We start from the raw sequence: 18,378 nt of genomic DNA, 5'->3' as shown, positions 1-18,378 counted from the left end.
AAATAATTTTATGCTCTCATTGGCTGCTTTCTCAGCAAATACTAACCAACTAAAGACATTCTTTTAGATGGGATGATTTGGTTGTCAAGTGAACACTGATCTACTCTCTTGCTTAGAAATTGCAAGATTGTTGTTTATAAAAATGTTACATTATTAGTTGTAATGATGGTCTAAAATATGTAATGATGGTCTAAAATATATAAAAGTTTGTAAGCATGTAATTCTGGAGAAACACATAGCTTTTTCATTTAAATCAAACTTGTTAAAACAATGGCTTTCATCAAAACTGTTGGCAGAATCTGTGAATATTCTGATTTTGTTTTGGTGTGTTACAGCAATACTATTCAATTTACCCATACTCAGATTGAAGCTATACGTGCAGGAATGCAACCTGGGCTAACTATGGTAAGAATATTTTTAAGGAATCTGTGCTGTAAGTTCTTATTTGATCCTGGTGTGAGGTACATTCAGTGCAGTGTGTCCTTTTTGTAGCCTCTCTGAGGGTACATACTCTATTAATTGTTAAAAACGTGAAAAATCAACACAGAGAGGTTCAGCATCCTTTCTTAACAAAATCATATCTCAAAAACATATCTGATCTCTGCATAATTTTGTCCTATATCTCAATGGCAAAAGTCTTTCTACAACAACTGAATTTATTTTTTCAAGTGGTTGGACTGCCAGTTTTGGAGTGCAGCACTATTGCTATGTCTGTCATTTTGGCTGTTTTTAATTAGTTGCATCATTTTAAGTTTGGTCTAACCCAGTTGAAGGAAAAGAAAGTCGTTGAATGGTCTTTGGGGAGCTATTTTTTCTGCTGTTTTATTAAATTTAATCTACAGTTCTTTATAATCCTGCTGACTCCTATAACTAAGAAGCTTTAAACTAAATCAAAACTATAGGTTTGTTTTGAAAGTAAGTTGTATTCAGTAAAGTTCTGCAAAGGGCTGTAAAGCTTACCATTCTTAATTAGATCTTCTGACCACAGATGCTTCCAGTGAAGTACTGCCTATCTGCTAGTGACTCCTTAGTGGAGTATTTGAATGACTTTTCTGTATTTGTTATGATCTTCTTGCTCTCTTTCTGGACTACTTGGGCATTAATGCTAATTTTTAGCTTTTGAATTAGTATTCATTAGCACCATACTCCTTTACTCCTCCCCTTCCTCCTTGTCTTTTTACCTCTCCCTAAATACTTGCAGCTAGTGCACAAAATACAAGGCAAAGGAAAAAAATAATTTCAGTAGCGTTGTTTATCTTTTCTCACTGCCTGACTAATCTGCTGAAATCAGTGGTATTGTAAATATGTATAAAGGTTACCTGATTTCCTAAATATCTTTTTGAAGATGGAACATTTTTCAGTAGAACATAGCAGAACTTTCTGGAGCTTTAAGGTCTATTTAGAAATTAAAGCACTTTTTTTGTGTTGTAAAAATGGCACAGTGATAGATGCTTTAAAATTGCATATTTAACAATGCTGGAGGGGTTTTTTTTAGGAATGAAGCCAATGATTTGGACTGCTGGGTTTTAAATAATTGCAGTGTTTGCCTAAGAATACCCACACCAGTATATTGGAGTATCATTTTGTATCAGAGAAAAGGTGACTGGGAAATTGAAAGCTTCATTACCATTTTGTAATATGTAATTAACACACAAAATACTAGGGGGGTCTGCAGGTAATGTAGTTTTTGTTTTCATCTTTTTTTTTTTTTTTTTTTGAATAGCATCTTGTACTGTTCATTAGTATCGTTTAATCCTTGTTGAAGTAGTAATAATAACTTTCATATGCAAGCATAATGCATTATAAACTACCATCTGCCCCTTTTTGGAGGGCTTTAAAGGACAAAGTATCTTCCTGTGTCTGATATTCTGTCGGCTTACATAAATGATCAGTATATAGTTTGATCTTTTCTACTAAAAACATGTTACTAGATTTTTAAAAGTGGTCAGAGAATGGGAGTCTGGTAGGTCAAAAAGGGGAAAAATGATGACAGTCAGGTTTTTTTATTTTTGAGGGTGTGTGTCTGATTTTGGACTAAATCACTTGTTTTTCTGTGGGGGAAAAGGAGGAGAACTGCTTGGGAAAGCAGTTATATAATGTAGGCCTATTTTTTTTTTTCATTGGAAACAAATATATTTATGAGAGAGAAGTAAGTACAATCTTACTCGATTTTTTTGAATCTAGCTGATCAGTGAGATTATTGTGTGAATAAGGCAAGCATGATTTCCCAGCACTTTGTAATTTTATACGTAGATACATGAAACTTGCTGTTCTGTGCTTAATACTGTACAAATGACTTTGAAATAGATTATAATACTTGTAAAATGTTTTAGGTGTAAGATTTCTTAATATTGTTGATGTAATTGAACCTATAAAAACATCAACTGTAGGTATTCTCTATGGTCAGTTCTAGATTTTTTTGAGTAAATGAAGAGACTGGAGTCTGTCATTTTATATCTGCCTCTGCCTGCTTACTTCATACATTGTCTACATTGTCTTTGTCATTGTCTGTCATTGTCTTTCAGAAGTCCCTTATTCTTTTTCAGCAACATTTTTAATGCTTTTTTCACTATTTCCCGTCTTGCTCTGAAGTTAAACAGACTCCCCCCCCAAGGAAGTCTTTTTTTCATGGTTTCTGGCTTTGGATTGCAAAACAGAAGAGCACTTTGTGCTCTGGCTGACAGTATTCCTCTTACGCAGGACTCTGTATTAGCACCAGGCTAAGTCTTTCACAGTATATTCCATGTGTTTTTGAAGTTCACAGGAGCTAGCTAGTAATCGTAGGTGAAACATAAAATTTTTGTCATTAGTGCTTAATGTCTGTGTCTTGTCAGATTGCTGTTTTTCCCTACAAGCTATATTTCTGTCCTGTGCAATAGTCTCATAAATTATGCGGAGGGTGGAGGGGGAATGATGTTTTTGTTTGTTTTTATTTTGGTTTTTTTGTTTGTTTGTTTCTTTCTTTTTTAGGTAGTAGGTCCACCTGGTACTGGAAAAACTGATGTAGCAGTCCAGATAATATCCAATCTTTATCATAATTTCCCGGAACAGCGAACCCTTATAGTTACCCACTCTAATCAGGTAAAGTAAGAGCGACGTATAAAATTTTTCTTTAGTTAAAATCAAGAACAACAGATACTGTGCTAAGATTAGTAATTCCATGATTGCAGTTGTTTCTAATACTGAAAACTTGAGTTGGTTTGCATGTAGTTTTTGTGCCAGCTTTATAATGTGAGATTACATTTTTGAATTTCAAGTTCATGGTTCTGAGATATTTATCAGATGTTTTTGTTATATTTAGCTGCTTGGGGGTGGAAATTAGAAAGTATTTTGACTATGTGTTAGTACAGTTCTCACAGTTGCACATTGACCACATGCATGCCAGACTGGATTTTTGCTAACTAGCTGTCTGGGTCTCTGGTTGCTCTATGCTTTATGCTTCCAGGTGAAGACATAAAAGGTAGCATGTCATTTTCAGCTGGGTACTTACTTCCCTTTCACAAGAGATGAAGACTAGCTGCTAATTCTCAAACAGTTTTAAAATAGAAAAATGTCTTAAAGATTCCTATTCTATAGCAGCATCTGCTTTAGAAGGGTTTGTTCGTAAACTCATCTTTTTCAAGTAAACTAGGTGTATCTATTTCCCAGTCTTCCGAAGTAGCCTATCCTTTGTCAGCTATTTTAACTGAACTGTTTTGACCAGACAAAAACTATACGACCACATTAACTTGAAACTGTACTTGGGATATAAACCCTGTCTCTCAGCAGTGTTCATTCCCTATACTTTTGATACTGTGCTTCAGTGTATTTGCATGACTTCCGTTTGACTAGAAGTACAAGTGAAGCTCACTCATTTTTATCCTTAAAATTCCATAACTTGCTGATCCAGTGCTTGCTTTTACTCTTTGAAAAATATCTGAATTGGGCAGTTGATACATATTAAACTGTTGGAGAACTGAAGTATTTAAGTCGTGAAGTAAGACATAACTGAATATGATGTTGTGCTACATGCTATGGCACACCTTGAGAAGTTTAGGTGGGCAAAATTCATTTATCTACTTGAAATGGAGATGTGGCACCTGCCAATACCGGATAGCACTCTTCCGATGTGTAATGAAAGTCAGACGAACAAAATAGGTTCAAAGTAATCTAACAAAATGCATGTTTGCAAAGTATATTTCTTGAGACAGTTTTATAAACTAATAGCTGTATAAACTATGATTTTCTTTTAATTATATTAGATGATTGAGGCAATTTTTAATTGTATAAAGTATGTAAAGACAACTGTTTCAGTAGGCTGATTTCACCTTTATCAAGATCAAGAGGTCTAGTTTCAGTGTTACCTTCATGTTTGGTTTGGATTCAGTTGTCACCAAAATAGGCGTCTATCCTAGCTGGCTCACCCTTCAGTTTTCCCTACAAGAGCCTCTGAACTTCTAAAAACTACTCTTTGTCCTGTTCTTATCAATCTTTAGGCTCTGAACCAGCTGTTTGAGAAAATCATGGCTCTAGACATTGATGAGCGCCACCTCTTGCGTTTGGGTCATGGAGAAGAGGAATTGGAGACAGAGAAAGATTTCAGCAGGTGAGCAAGAAGGAGGTGCTAATGATAAACTGGTTTGTGCAGGCATTGTAGCTGAAATGTGCATGCTGAATCCCTTCTGCCTGCCATGTAAATGGACAAGGAGCTATCCTTGACAAATTTTACTTTTCTCGTATAACCGAGTCCAGGTAATGCTGACTGCCCTTATTTTCAGTGTAAGGCTAGGTAATTTTAGTTTTTATTGAGTATACACGCTATCTGTTGTCTTGAGAAATCAAAGCAAAATTAGGCAGTTGCTTGTTTACAAACTCAACCATTTGAAAAAAATAGTTCACTATATATTGGACAATTACGCATTTTATAGAGTTGATTTGTTCCATGAGAGTAAGTTGAATAGTTAGGTTTTTGCAGTTAAGAATTTTTTGTGCAAATATATTGTCACTTTTACTGGCATGCTAAATTTTGCATACATAAATGTAAAGGTGCATTGAATCCTTCTGCTTATAGTTCTTCAAATCATTTTATATTATACAGACCATTGCACAGTTAAAATATGCCTTAATACTTAAATATAAAATTGTTTCTATGTCATTGGTAAACAACACATTTTGAAGAATACTTTCATAAGGAAAGCTTTCAAGCCTATGTCAGTGCAAAGAACAAGTTCTTGTAGATATTCGTATGTTTTATGTTACATGTTAGTCCATTTGATGTCAGTAGGATTACACACATTCATAAACGTAAGCAGGAAGTAAGGGTCATGCATTGGAAATAAATGGACTGTCCAGTATGGGATTATTATAGCAATACCTTGACTTTTAAAAGCTGTAGTAAAAATTACATATAACCACGGGAAGTTACCCAAATATATGGAGTTGAGTTTTATTTAGCAAAAGGAATACTTAAGGGTGTTTTTGTGGGTTTTTTTTGTTTTTGTTTTTTGTTTTTGTTTTTTCAAATTTGAATGCTGTGACATAATCAAATTACTCCCAAAATTTAATAGTTGAAATCTTAATGAAATAATGTTATGGCAGATACTTATTTAGTAGTATCTAAGATCTAATATATTCCTTGAACACTAATGCTAATCATTAAAAGATGTTTTTTCAAGAGACTCTCCATTATCTATTGTCATTCTTTTGCAAAGTAACTCCAGAGCTACAGGACATCACTGCAAAGTCCTATGTGTTCTGGCAATTATGGAGGGAGAGATGTGTGATGAGGAATACATTTAAAGGCAGGCTGCACTTCTGTAAGAAGTATTTCCTATTTGTCTCTGGTTTTGCTTGTTTTTTAGGTTGCTTCTAAATTCATGCTTTTCTGTGTCAGGCTGCTTTAGAAAGGGCATTAATACTGCTTGAAGAATTCTTACTACTTGCAAGCCTCGTTACTTTTTTGCTCCCTTTGCTGGCAAAGCAGAAGGGGATAGTATAAGGACATAGGGTGGAGAGGAGCTGATTAACCTGGTACTGTCATTTAAGAACTGGAAGAGGAATCACAGCTAAAGGATATTTTTTTAGCCCTGAATGAATAAATAAAACAGGGCATGTGATTTGAATTGTGAGGAATAAGAAGAAACTTGGAAGCGTGGAAATAAACTGGTTGCAGTCAGTTGTAATTCTGATGGATTAATTTTGTTGAAGACAAAAACCTATTCAACATTCCAGGAGTCTTAACTGTTTTAGCTCCTGTAGAAGGAACTTGCTTTTTCCAGTTTTAAAACAATATTATCTTCAGTTATGTCTTACTGAATTAAAATCTCCAGCTTTTACTACTCTAACTTTTGTAAATAAGACAGTAGAACACATTATATTTCCCAGGGATTGTGTCCTTTTTTGCTGTGCAGAAAGTGTATTTGATGAATAGTAAGTTTAGCACAAACTTGAAATTTAACTTTTATTCATTTAAGCTTTTATTTACATATGTATTTGTAAAAGATAGTGTCCTGCTTCTCTCTTATCTCTTTACTTTCAACCATCTATACTATTTTTCTCTTTTCTTTTTGGAAAAATGTGTTCCATTGTTTTGTTTTGGTTTTTTTCGTTCTTCTTGTATTGCTTCTATGTGAGAGAGCGGACAGATGAGGGAAACTGATCTGTAAAGGGGAAAAAAAGGAGTTTTCCGTGGGCAGCTGTGCTTATGTACTTCAGAGGCCTCCTGTGTGTAGATGTAGACCTGTCTAATAAGGCAGGCTAAGCATTCTTGCAAGGCATTTTATAGATTGCCAAATATAGTTAGCCTTATGGTACTGAAACTTGGGGTATACGTTCCATTTATGATGGTCCATAGACTTGTGTAATTTGTATATGCTTGTATGAGATGTAGTATGCCATAGTTTCCAACCTGTATATTAGAAATAATACTTTTCTGCTTTACAAGTATGTTATGGGAATTTTATAATAATAATTATGAAGCTCTTGGTGAAGTGACACAATCAAAGAAACTTTTTCTAGAGTAATGGTTCTTGCATGGTTTTTTAAATTATTAAGCCTCATCTAGATAGAAGTAGTCAGCAGGCAGCAAATTCTCATTTTTTGAAACTGGGTAGTTGTTGTATCTTGTGTGCGTGTGATCTTCCATTGTGATATTTATAAAAACTGTTTTGACTTTAACAAATAATATTACGTTTTATCTATTCTGTAGGTATGGAAGAGTTAATTATGTCCTCGCTCGAAGACTTGAACTTCTACGAGAAGTTGGGCGATTGCAAGAAAGTCTTGGAGTCCCAGGAGATGTTTCTTATACTTGTGAAACAGCTGGCCACTTTTTCTTATACCAAGTAAGGGCTGAAATACTTACAGAGACTGTATGACCTCAGTATGTTATGAAACATGCTGTAAAAATTGGAGTGGATTTTTCAGAATTCAGTCTTAAAAAAAAAAAAAAATCTTTGGTGGTTCAAAATACAATAACAACTAAAGCTATAATTATAACATTACTTATTTGTATTGCTGTTTTACATCTTGCCTTGATGACTCATGAGTTGGAGCTGTTATGGTACTAGATGCCAGCATGAAATTGGATACAAAACTGTGAATTTCTGTATATCCCTTATTACGCTTCACGTATTTCTCAGTTGTTTTATCCACATTAGCAAGTAGTGTGTCTCAAAAGGATTAGACTTAGAGTGGTACTGAGGACCAGATGCCCACCCTATATATGTTTTTACAGAGGTTACTTTGGACTAGCTCAGGTGTGGTTCTATGCATTAAATGGTCGTTAAGTGTTGGAGAATATTGGACGCTTTACTAAAGTGCATCAACTGGATAAGTTTCTTCCCAAAGGAATCCAGTTTGGAATTCAAGCCAGTATATTATTAGCGGAAACAGTGAGGAGATATGCTTCAAAAGTATCTTCTCAATGTAAGATCAAATGCTAATTTAAGCATGCCTTGCTTTAGTGATAAAAATGCATATTTTATTACGATTTAACTGTCTAGATATTTCATAATTTTTATTTAATTTACGTTAAATAGTTTTATGAAGTGATTCTGAATTAAAATATGCATGTGTGCGCAAAATAACATCTATTCAATGACTTTCTGTATTATATTTAAAAAAATTTTAATATGACATTTTTCTTTACTGTAGGTAATGTCTCGTTGGGAAGAATATACTAGTAAAGTGAAAGTTAAAGGTGGAAAACTGCCTGATGTTACAGATGTCTCCAGTTTCTTTCCTTTTCACCAGTATTTTGCAAATGCTCCTCAGCCAATTTTCAAAGGCAAATCCTATGAAGAAGATATGGAAATTGCTGAAGGGTGTTTCAGACATGTTAAGAAAATATTCACTCAGCTTGAGGTAAAGCATGTGGCTGTTAGAAGTAACTGAAACCACCTAATCCCATTCCAGAATTCTCATTCCCCTACATCCTATAATAAGTAGTATACACCTTTAGGCAGCGATCCCCTTTAGCTTGCAGGGCATTCAAGTGAGAGTTTCCCTGTTGAGTGGTTTGGTGTTGTTTTAAACCAGGGACAATAGTCTATAATCATTCTACTGTGATCTTAAGAAGGAACCATTCAGTGTGCTCCATTGTCACTTGGTTAGGTTATTAGGGTTCTTACACCTATCACTGTTCCTCTTAGCCTCACCAGGTCTTTGTGTTTACAGTGAATTGCCTTTAATCAGATAACCTAACAGTAGCATAAGCAGATTATCATCCATATTCTCCAGAATTGCTTGAAGGGGCTCTTCAAAATTAGCGTAAAGGTGATCTGGGTATCATTTGGTCATATTAACTGTATTGATCTTATAGTGAAATTTGATGTCATGTTATCATGTGGTGAACAAGTTGAAAACAAGAGAAGATGTGGTAAGGCAAGATTGATGGGGCAGAGGGAGAGGTAGTCCTCAGAAACAACTGGATAATTGTCTCTGAATTTGGGTAGGCACACAGGTTGCAGAATTCATGAGCGTACTTTTAAAAGACTGTTTTTTGAAATATTGTTGTCTCCAGGTTGAGCTTAAAGCAAATTACTCCGAGATTGTTAATAACAGATACCTTCATAATTTTCTTGCCTGATTATCTTAAGAAGATGGGCCCAGATGGTTTCTGAATGAATAATTGTTATAAGCAATAACTCTAATTTTCAAGATTTTCTTTTCTCTCACATAGGAATTCAGAGCATTTGAACTTCTCCGCAGTGGCCTGGATAGATCTAAATACCTCTTGGTAAAAGAAGCAAAAATTATTGCCATGACTTGTACTCATGCTGCTCTGAAACGACATGACTTGGTTGAATTAGGTTTCAAGGTAATAATGATGCTAGTGATACAAAACTGACTTTTTTTTTTCCTTCTATAAACCTTTTATCTGTCCTAAATGTAGGCAACTATATTATTTTGAGTTTTGCACTTGACCAGTATGTTTCTAATTGTAATTTTATTGAAGAATAATTTAATTTCTATTTGCATATGTAAAAGTTGAGATCACTTTCAAGATATTGTATATATTGAAATGCTTACTACTGCACCTGTTTAAAAAAATAGTTTTGCCCTGTTAGATGATAAGCTGCAGTGATATGATCGAGTAATAAAATAAAGGCAGAATTGAGAGAAACACTGTCTTCGTAGTATTGCTTACCTAAAAATAAATGCTTTGAGAAACAGATCTATGATGCAGTGCTCTTTTCACACTGCAGTGTTATCTATAGTTATTTATTTACTGCAGACTTATATCTGACAAGCGCAAAACAAAACCTCCCAGCTTACCAACTTTCTTTCAGTATTTGCCTCCTAAAGTGCACTGCTTTGGATCACAGAAGTGCTCCAGTGCAAGCCTACCAACTTAGTTTGCCCCACTGCAGGAAGCTTTTCTCTTGAGGAAAGGTTATGTAGTGTGTGAGAAGCCTATAATGCAGTTCAGTCATGGACTGCTTCTGCAGATAAGCCCTGATTGGTACAGATAGATTTGCCATTGATACAGTAGCATTTCACCCTCTGGCATTGATTTTAGTACACTATTGTTCTGCCTATAAAGTAAAATCCTGCTGCAGCTGTCCCACCCATTTAAAATCTGTGATTATCTGAATGACTAATTGATGCTTCCTTTTGACAGGCTGATTAACAGCTTTAATTTGTATTACTTGATTGACAGATTTCTTTACTCTTTCTTTCTCAGTATGACAACATCTTAATGGAAGAGTCTGCTCAGATTCTGGAGATAGAAACCTTTATACCTCTCCTGTTGCAGGTTGGAATTATAAAACATTCTGCAAAAAGTGATAATTGAAAGTATGTATTCTTCAACAATATAGAACATGGAGAGGAGAGGGTCATCTGCAGAAAGTAATATAAAACTGGTATTTCCCATTTACATGAACGGACAGTAAGAACTTTCCTATCATTCTTCATTAGCTGTTTATCCTGTGTTTATAGTATTTTTGGAATCAGCTAATATATTCTAAATCTGTTACCTTTAATTGACTAAATAGTGGTATTATCAAGCTCTTCATTTTGAAAATAAAAAAGTTTAAGATAATTGTGTAGAATAGGTCTTGGCTTTGTTACCTTCACTTCTCATTTAATAGGAATTATTAAATTTTTGCTAATTTAAAACATTGTTAAGCTTGCTAATTATGATGAAATAATTGTTTTAACCTTTTTTCCCAAGAATGTAAGGGTTGTATAGTAGCGCTGCATCATCCTATCTGCCTGTGTTGTTGGTCAGTTTAAGTCAAAATTAACCAAGCTAGAGAAATACCAAGTACTTAAAACTCTCATGCAAACTGGAGCCAAGTAAAGAGGAGAGATACTAACTGCTGTTCCAGGTTATAGAAAGAGAAGAAATGGTTACCAGTTCTCCTTCATCTGCTTTTGGCCAATGATTATGCACCTTTTGGCTAGCTAGTTTGGAAATGCTTAACCTGGAATCAATTGCAGCATGTATTGTACCTGGCAAACCAATAATTGGCAGATGGAAAGGGAATGTGGATGAGATATGGTCAAATGGAAGTATTGCAGCTGGAAAGGCACTGAGAAGGCATGGAAGGGAAGAAGGAAACTGGTAAGGCAGGGAAGATATCTGTAGCACAATTTTTAAGAAGCCAGATAGAAATAGCTCTGTGTTTGTGGAGAGATAAAGAGTTCCTTACCCTTGTAACCTAAGGGATTATTGTAGTAGAATCCCAGCACGGCTATGGTTAAGGTTTGAGTATCTCTCTAAAAACGTTTAGTCTGATTGTTCTAAAGTCAACATGTTCACTCAGCCTGTCTTGAAACTTATTGTGCCTCTAGTGAAAGATTGGCCCAAATCTAAGGTTGTTTTAGCAACCTGTGCTAGAGATGTATTGCTTTCCCCTTTTAAGAGCTAGAGGATTTCATAAATAATTAAAATGCACTTCACATGCATCTGCAGCTCAGATGACACTTTTAATCCCTTTCAATTATCTTGGTACCCATTTACATTTAACAGTGTTATTCTCTGGAAAGGTAAAGGAACATTTGTAATTTCAGATTAGCGTGAACTAAACTTTCACCTCTGTGAATGAAATGTGGAGCTGCACTGGATCTGTGTGCAAACCTTTTAGCTGTAATAACAGAAGCTGATGTGCAGGCAGTTGGTGAAATGGACTAGCAGTTTTAATAGGAATTTGAAATGGATTCAGTTCTTTTCTGTCCTACTGGCTTAATGAATCCTGATTCTAGTCTCTAGAACAGAATTCAAATTAGTGGATCTTAAAATAGAAGGAGCTTTCTTCCTGCTGCTTAGTTAGATGTTCCTAACTGTCTGAAAGGTAGGGGGGCATAAGGTGTAGGTTAGGTGGCATCTTATGCAAGCCAGTCTGTAAAAGGTTAGGTATTTAACTCTGACTGTACATGAAGACACAAGTGTACCTTACTCCAGGCTGTTGGTTTTGCTTTTTGGTGGTCTTTAAATTTATTGTTACAACACTGCTGTGCTGTGTAATGGATAAATCCTGTGTGGTTCTTACCTGGGTTTTCATTGGTAATAAGGTGCCTGGTCATCACTTTAGTAAAATAAGCATCTTATAATGCTTTTCATCTACTTGTCTGGAGCTTCATGCATCAGATTAGTAAGGGGAAGTAGGAGTGTATATGAACAGTGAAGAAGGTGAAGCTTTTTGGATAATTAAGGCAGGTCTTTTCATATAGAACTGTGTTCTGGTGGACATTGCATGACCAGTCTTACAAGAACCATACAAATGGTCCTTGAAAATCTTTTTCTCTAACAAAACCTAAGAAACTAGCTTTATGGAGTGGTACTACTTGATTAAAAAAGCTTTAAAACCAAATCTGTTGGATGCTTTGCTATCTGAGCTTAAAACTGCTGATAGAAGAATGATTATATAGGAAACTTGGACTTCTCCAAATCAGTAACCTTTCTGGAGAAAAGGAAATGAAATCTTTTTTTCCCCTGTTATTGAAAGCCATTTCTATCCCCTGTGCGTGTGTGTGCTTTTAGGTTTTAAGTTTTTTATTTTGACATCATCAGGCTTGATGAGATGGGCAGTCCAGAGTTTACCTTTCCTTCCTTGCTCCATCATCAGGGAGGAGTTCAGAACTCTTCATCTTCACTTGGCAATAAAAGGAACTTCAGGCTCTGTCTTGAATACTGCCTGTATGAGGAAGGGGAAAAATCAGAGGAGTGTGTGAGGAATGAGGGTTTGAATTATAAAACTGGCAGGCAGAATTCGTCTGGATTCTGATTTCTGGATAATGCCACCCACTCATTTGTGCCTCTTCTGACCCTCTGTTAAAACATTGCTTCATGTGCTGAGACCCACGTAGAAGGTATATGCTTAGCATATACATGTATACTATGTACGTAGCATGTACTGTGTCAGTACATAACACAGGTACACAAAAGATGGTGGGGAACTGGAAACAGGTATACCAAACATACTGAAGTGGCTCAGGCAGATGAGGACTAAAATTGTTTCAGATATTTCAGGCACTTCATATTCGCTGTTTCAAAAACGGAAAGATGAAAGTTTAAAAGAGTGTTCTAGGGAAACAGTAGTACCTAGAAATTGGTGCTTTTACTTGTGTAACTAGTCTGTAATTGTGGTTCTTCCTTCTGTTCTCTGAATAACAGCTTTACTTATGGTCATCAAAACAATGTAATAGAATATTGATCCTCATGTTTCTCTACTGATTTTATTAGATAAATTTATCCATTTCTTTATAAGAAGCAAGAATTTATTTAAAATATGAATCCCTTTTTCTGGCAATGGAGAGATTGGAAAAAAAAACAGTAGTCATCTTTAAAATGATTGCAAATCACTGTAGCTTAAGAAGAAGTTTTGAAACTTACAGCTTAGATTAAGATAGCCAATTTGACTATTAATATGTTGTAATTGAGTGCCTTGATTATATTTTAACAGTTATAATTATGTAGTTTTTTTTAATTCTAGAACCCACAGGATGGATTTAGCCGCTTGAAGCGGTGGATTATGATTGGTGATCATCATCAGTTGCCACCAGTCATTAAGAACATGGCTTTTCAAAAATACTCCAACATGGAGCAGTCCCTTTTTACACGGTTTGTTCGTGTGGGAGTGCCAACTGTTGATTTGGATGCACAAGGAAGAGCAAGAGCAAGGTAAGATGGGGAAAATGGCTTGTCTACCTTGTAAGAAGCTACCAGGTTAAAAACTGGAAAAGCACACACAATGTTGGAAACTTTTTGGATTGTTAGGATAGGAGTTTACAAAACTGTAATTTAGTTGTTTTCTTCCATTTTTTTCAGCTGAGACTAGGAAGGCGGATTAGTTTTATTTTGCTGAAATACTGTCAGATTTAACTACTTTTTCTCATATGGCAGTACTCTGGTACTGCAGGAGTACTTCAAGGAAGATGACGTTTAAAGGATTTTTAATAGTCTTTCTAAGTTTGGTGGTGGGTTTTTTTTGTTTTGGGGGGATTGTTTTTTGTTTACAACTGAGGGTTTTTTCAGAAGGTTCCCTTTCTAAACCAATATATCTAATATATTCAAGGCTAAACCAAGATTTGATATTCCTCTTAAGGTCAGTAAAATGCACACTGAGATATAGTTATGAACACCACTCTCATATAATTAAAGAGACCTTTAGGTAAAGGGGAAAGATGTTTTTCTTATAACATTTCAGCAGAGCTTCAGCTCTGCTTGATTGGAGGCATTCAGGTTGTCAGCACAGGGGCAATAATGTCTTTTTGTATATTAAAATAAATGCTGCTTCTCCATAATAAAAGATATACCTTTTCTTTTTTTTATCCTCATCTAAATTACCACACTGAAATTACAAATATATCAGATATATTTGTTATATAAAGCTCTTTATTGTGTAAAATGCATATTTGTGCTGTCATATTAATAAGGGAAAATAAAGCCAAAGAAGAGAAATAAAATCTTACTACTTTAAGTTTGGTTTTAACTCCTAGTTTTTTTGGTTTTTTTGACATAAAGTAGAATGGAGAACTTCAGTTTTTTTCATTTAAGAAATATAAGGGTTGGCAGAATATTATTTTGTAGTCATATAGACAACAGTTATTTTAAGTGTGATTTTAAAATCACACTGCAAATTATAATGTTTGAGTATGATGATAAATGAAGTTAATTTTGTCACCTACTGTTCTGTAACTTCTCAGAGTAGAGATAAGAGGACAGAAGAATTCTTACACTTTGATGCAAGCAATCTCTTGATCAAGGATTTTCTTCTGTACCTTGCTACACTTTGTCTTCTCTATTTTGATCATACATAGCTTCCCTATGAAGTATCTGCTATTTTATTTGGTCCGCATATTGTTACCTGCTTTTGACAGGCATTTTGATTATATTACTCTCCCACAATTCAAATTGTGTAGATTTTGGCTGTTTCCCTTCACTTTTCATGTTAATACATGGCAATACACAAAAACAAGAAAATCAATTTCTTGTTGCAGTAAGGGGCTTTACGATGGCTAATGGGGGAAAATCCTTTTTCCTTACTCCTTCCTTCTTGTAAAGAAGCGTTAATATTTCTCACGTTTTGTTACCCATGAAAATGTCTAGTAGATTACTTCACAAAATTTCTATTCTTTAAGGTAGAGCTGATCAAGCAGAACAGTGCTGCATCTCTATGTATACTTATATCAATGGCATGCTTTTTTGTGATTTGCAGGCAGACCTCTTGTTCTGAGCTGGCCAGAGTTTATGCAGTTGTAGTATACTTTTCATCAGCACTTACTTAGCTTAGGCTTAACACTGTACTTAGCATAGCTACAGAGTGCCTCCACTGGCATCAGTTCTCTCTCCAGTGACAGTCAGTCCATGTTCAGATTTGCTGGCAAAATTGTATGTAGATTGACTCACTGTTAAGTGAACTAGTTGAAATCCATTAAAGCAAGGGACCTCCGCTGAGATACCTCCCAGTGTACAAAAAACCAAAATTAATTAAAAAAAAAAAATAGTTGTGCCTTAATATCTCTTTAATCACAGTTCTGGATTTTCTTACTGGCCAAAGAATTTGGATTTTTACATTGAATGCCTAAAGCCATTAAACAGTATGTTAAGCATAAGCGTATCTAATCCTTGGCTGCTATCAGATTTCTCTACAGGTTAGTGACTACCCAAATTTGCAAAGGTTACAATCCATTCTTTTGAATTAGCAATTTGGTCTGCCTTCAAAAAAGTAGAGGGAGACATACCATATGGCATATTCTGAAAAATAATCTGAGATTACTTTGGAGGAAGGTAGATAGAGATTGCTGCTTGCATTTACAGAATATAAAACTGAAATATAGGACTTACTTGCTCAAGTTAGTGAAACAGGTTAGTGGAAGAACTGAGTTTGGACCTGAGAGGTCCTCCGGTAATGCCATATACAAGTATCTAGAGTACTTTACTAAAGGAAACAATCTACAGAGGAAAACAGTACTTGAGCAATAGAAGTGTTCTTTCAGTGAGTCTAGCAACCTAACAGTATCCCCTTCTCCTCTCTAGCCCCTCTGCTGATAGCTTAAATACCAGGATGTAATGCCACCCAAATAGTTGCTAGGCAGGTAAATTAAATTGTCTTTTGGAATATTCATCTACAGATAAACTGAGGCTAAAAGAGTAAGAGCCCTTTCAGTGCATCTGTGGCAATGTTCTGAACAGTTATCACAAAGGAAATCTGCAAAGCTGCCACTTAATTACCTATCAGCACTTTCTGTAAAGTCCTCAGTCTTGACTCAGTTCTTGTGAGACTGCATCTGGAGTGCTGCATTCAGTTTTGGACTCCTCGGTACAAGAAAGACATTGACGTACTGAAGTGACTCCAGTGAAGTGCTGTCAGCTTGATTACAGGGATGGAGAATGTAATGTATGAGGAGAGGCTGACAGACTCTCCTCAGAAATGTACAGAGAAAGGGTGAGAGGCAGCGGACACAACAGGCTGCCTAGAAAAGTTGTGGAGTCTCCATCTGTGGAGATGCAGAAAACTAGACTGTACAAGGCTCAAAACAACCTGATCTAAGTTGGCCCTGCTTGGAATGGGGGAGTTGGACCAGGTAACCTCAAAAGTCTCTTCGAACCTATATCATTTTAAAATTCAATAATCTTTATTCCCTTGAAGGGAAGCATCTTTTGTTTGGAACATGTTGTCATTGTTAAATCCAAAGCAGCAGAATTTTGGAGGAAGAGGGTCTTTTTCTTCCTTTTTCTTTATTGCTTGCGGTATCTGATTTGGAGAGGTTAGGAGTGGTCATTCTTAACTTTAGGTGCTTTGTTACCTGACTTCTGAGTTGATTTTTCATTTCGTCCTGTAAACTTCTCAGGTGATCAAGCAGGCATGTGTACAAAGCCTGTTAAATACACGGAGTAGTGTTAAATGTATGGTTAAATATCCTCTTCAGAGTCATATACTGGATCTGGGAAGGAGGATTATGGACAAATTCTCTGGACAAAGTAGAACTGCTTTTAGTATTTGCAGTAAATAAGCCTTTGGTGCAGAAGGAAGGATTGTTCTTGAATGGGTGGTTTGTGTAGTGCTTAGAAACTCTTTCCATAATTCACTCTTGATCACAAATCTTTTCACCTCTGGCAGCTCGCTGAAAGTATCTTACAGCAAGTGTATGTCCTGTTTACATTGCGAATAGCAGGTATGCAAGTAAGCATATCCAGGTAATTAAAACAAATTTGAATAGCTGTCCTTAAAGTCAGGAGATTAATTCATGTAGAAGTCCAAGTGTTCAGTAGCTAACTGAACTTCAAAGTTAGCCCTACTATGAGCAGAGATTTGGTCCAGATGACCTTGAAAGGCCCTTTCCAGCCTAAATTCTTCTACGATTCTGTGAAACGCTGGCTTATATATGCTCACCTGTGCTGAAGTCACAAGATCTAGTACAAAAGTGTATAAATCTGTTTTCAAAGATAATTTAAGCATGAAAACCTTAGAATCATTCTAATTTGGACAAAATCCTTTCTGAAAATTTTGCTATTATAATATTTGTTCTTTTATTCTCAGTTTGCAGAATGGAACATGGTTCTTTCAATTTCTGCCAGTAGCTCTTTATAGGAGAGTATGATTCCCATATCTGTGATGTGAGAGAGAGGAAAATTCAGTTCAGATGCAGCCATGTGTGATGGTATTCAGAGGATGTGAAGAATTAGTCAGATTTCTGTGCTTTCCAAAGAAAAGTGAAAATTGGAGTTTTCTATCAGAGAACACCAAAAAAAAAAAAAAATCAAAACTTAAAAAATGATTACTAGATAGCTTGTACATGTATAAAAGAAGACGACCTGCAGAAACATTCATGTGGGAGGGGATATTTGTATCTGAACTATTTTGAATGACTTAATCCACTTTTAACTGTTTGGGTTTGTATTTGTGTGTTTTTTGGACAGTTTGTGTAACCTCTACAATTGGCGTTACAAGAATCTAGGTAATCTGCCTCATGTGCAGCTTCTGCCAGAGTTTAGAACAGCCAATGCTGGGTTTTTGTATGACTTCCAGCTAATAAATGTAGAAGACTTCAATGGTGTGGGAGAGTCTGAACCCAATCCTTATTTCTATCAGGTAAGAGAAATATTAAATATATACTTTATTTAACCTGAGTATGCCTTATTAAATCTGCAATGCAGACAAACTATCAAAATACTGTAAACTGTTTTCTAATTCAGGTTTTCAGGTAAAGTTAATCATGAATAAACATGGTTATTCCTTCTTGCAGTCAGTTTTGAATGTCGAAAATGAAAATGCGTTGAAGTGTTACTGTTTTGATCTGTATGTAGTGATGCAGAAAAGCCCATTCATAAAAGAATGAAGCAGTGCTCGAAGAATTGTGTGTGTGAGGGAGAGAGACAGACAATGACTGTAGCTGAGTAAATTGCCAAATAACCCTTAGCCTTGGAATTTCTCAACTAAATTTTCA

The 18,378-nt window shown here is 35.5% G+C and overlaps 1 protein-coding gene across 1 annotated transcript in view; it reads left to right on the top strand.

The window, feature by feature from the left end:
* The window catches only part of AQR (aquarius intron-binding spliceosomal factor), a 62,600-nt gene that overhangs the window by 34,177 nt on the left and 10,045 nt on the right, over nucleotides 1-18,378 (top strand). Inside the window, exons 22-30 of the mRNA XM_026093924.2 lie at nucleotides 336-405; nucleotides 2,971-3,081; nucleotides 4,476-4,585; nucleotides 7,187-7,322; nucleotides 8,134-8,343; nucleotides 9,161-9,298; nucleotides 10,166-10,237; nucleotides 13,422-13,609; nucleotides 17,852-18,023. Of these exons, the coding sequence (XP_025949709.2) occupies nucleotides 336-405; nucleotides 2,971-3,081; nucleotides 4,476-4,585; nucleotides 7,187-7,322; nucleotides 8,134-8,343; nucleotides 9,161-9,298; nucleotides 10,166-10,237; nucleotides 13,422-13,609; nucleotides 17,852-18,023 (1,207 nt within the window). The remainder of the gene's footprint in view (nucleotides 1-335; nucleotides 406-2,970; nucleotides 3,082-4,475; nucleotides 4,586-7,186; nucleotides 7,323-8,133; nucleotides 8,344-9,160; nucleotides 9,299-10,165; nucleotides 10,238-13,421; nucleotides 13,610-17,851; nucleotides 18,024-18,378) is intronic.

Source organism: Dromaius novaehollandiae, chromosome 5 (genome assembly GCF_036370855.1).
Source record: "Dromaius novaehollandiae isolate bDroNov1 chromosome 5, bDroNov1.hap1, whole genome shotgun sequence".
NCBI classification, from domain to species: domain Eukaryota; kingdom Metazoa; phylum Chordata; class Aves; order Casuariiformes; family Dromaiidae; genus Dromaius; species Dromaius novaehollandiae.
This window is presented reverse-complemented; position numbering and strand designations above follow the sequence as displayed.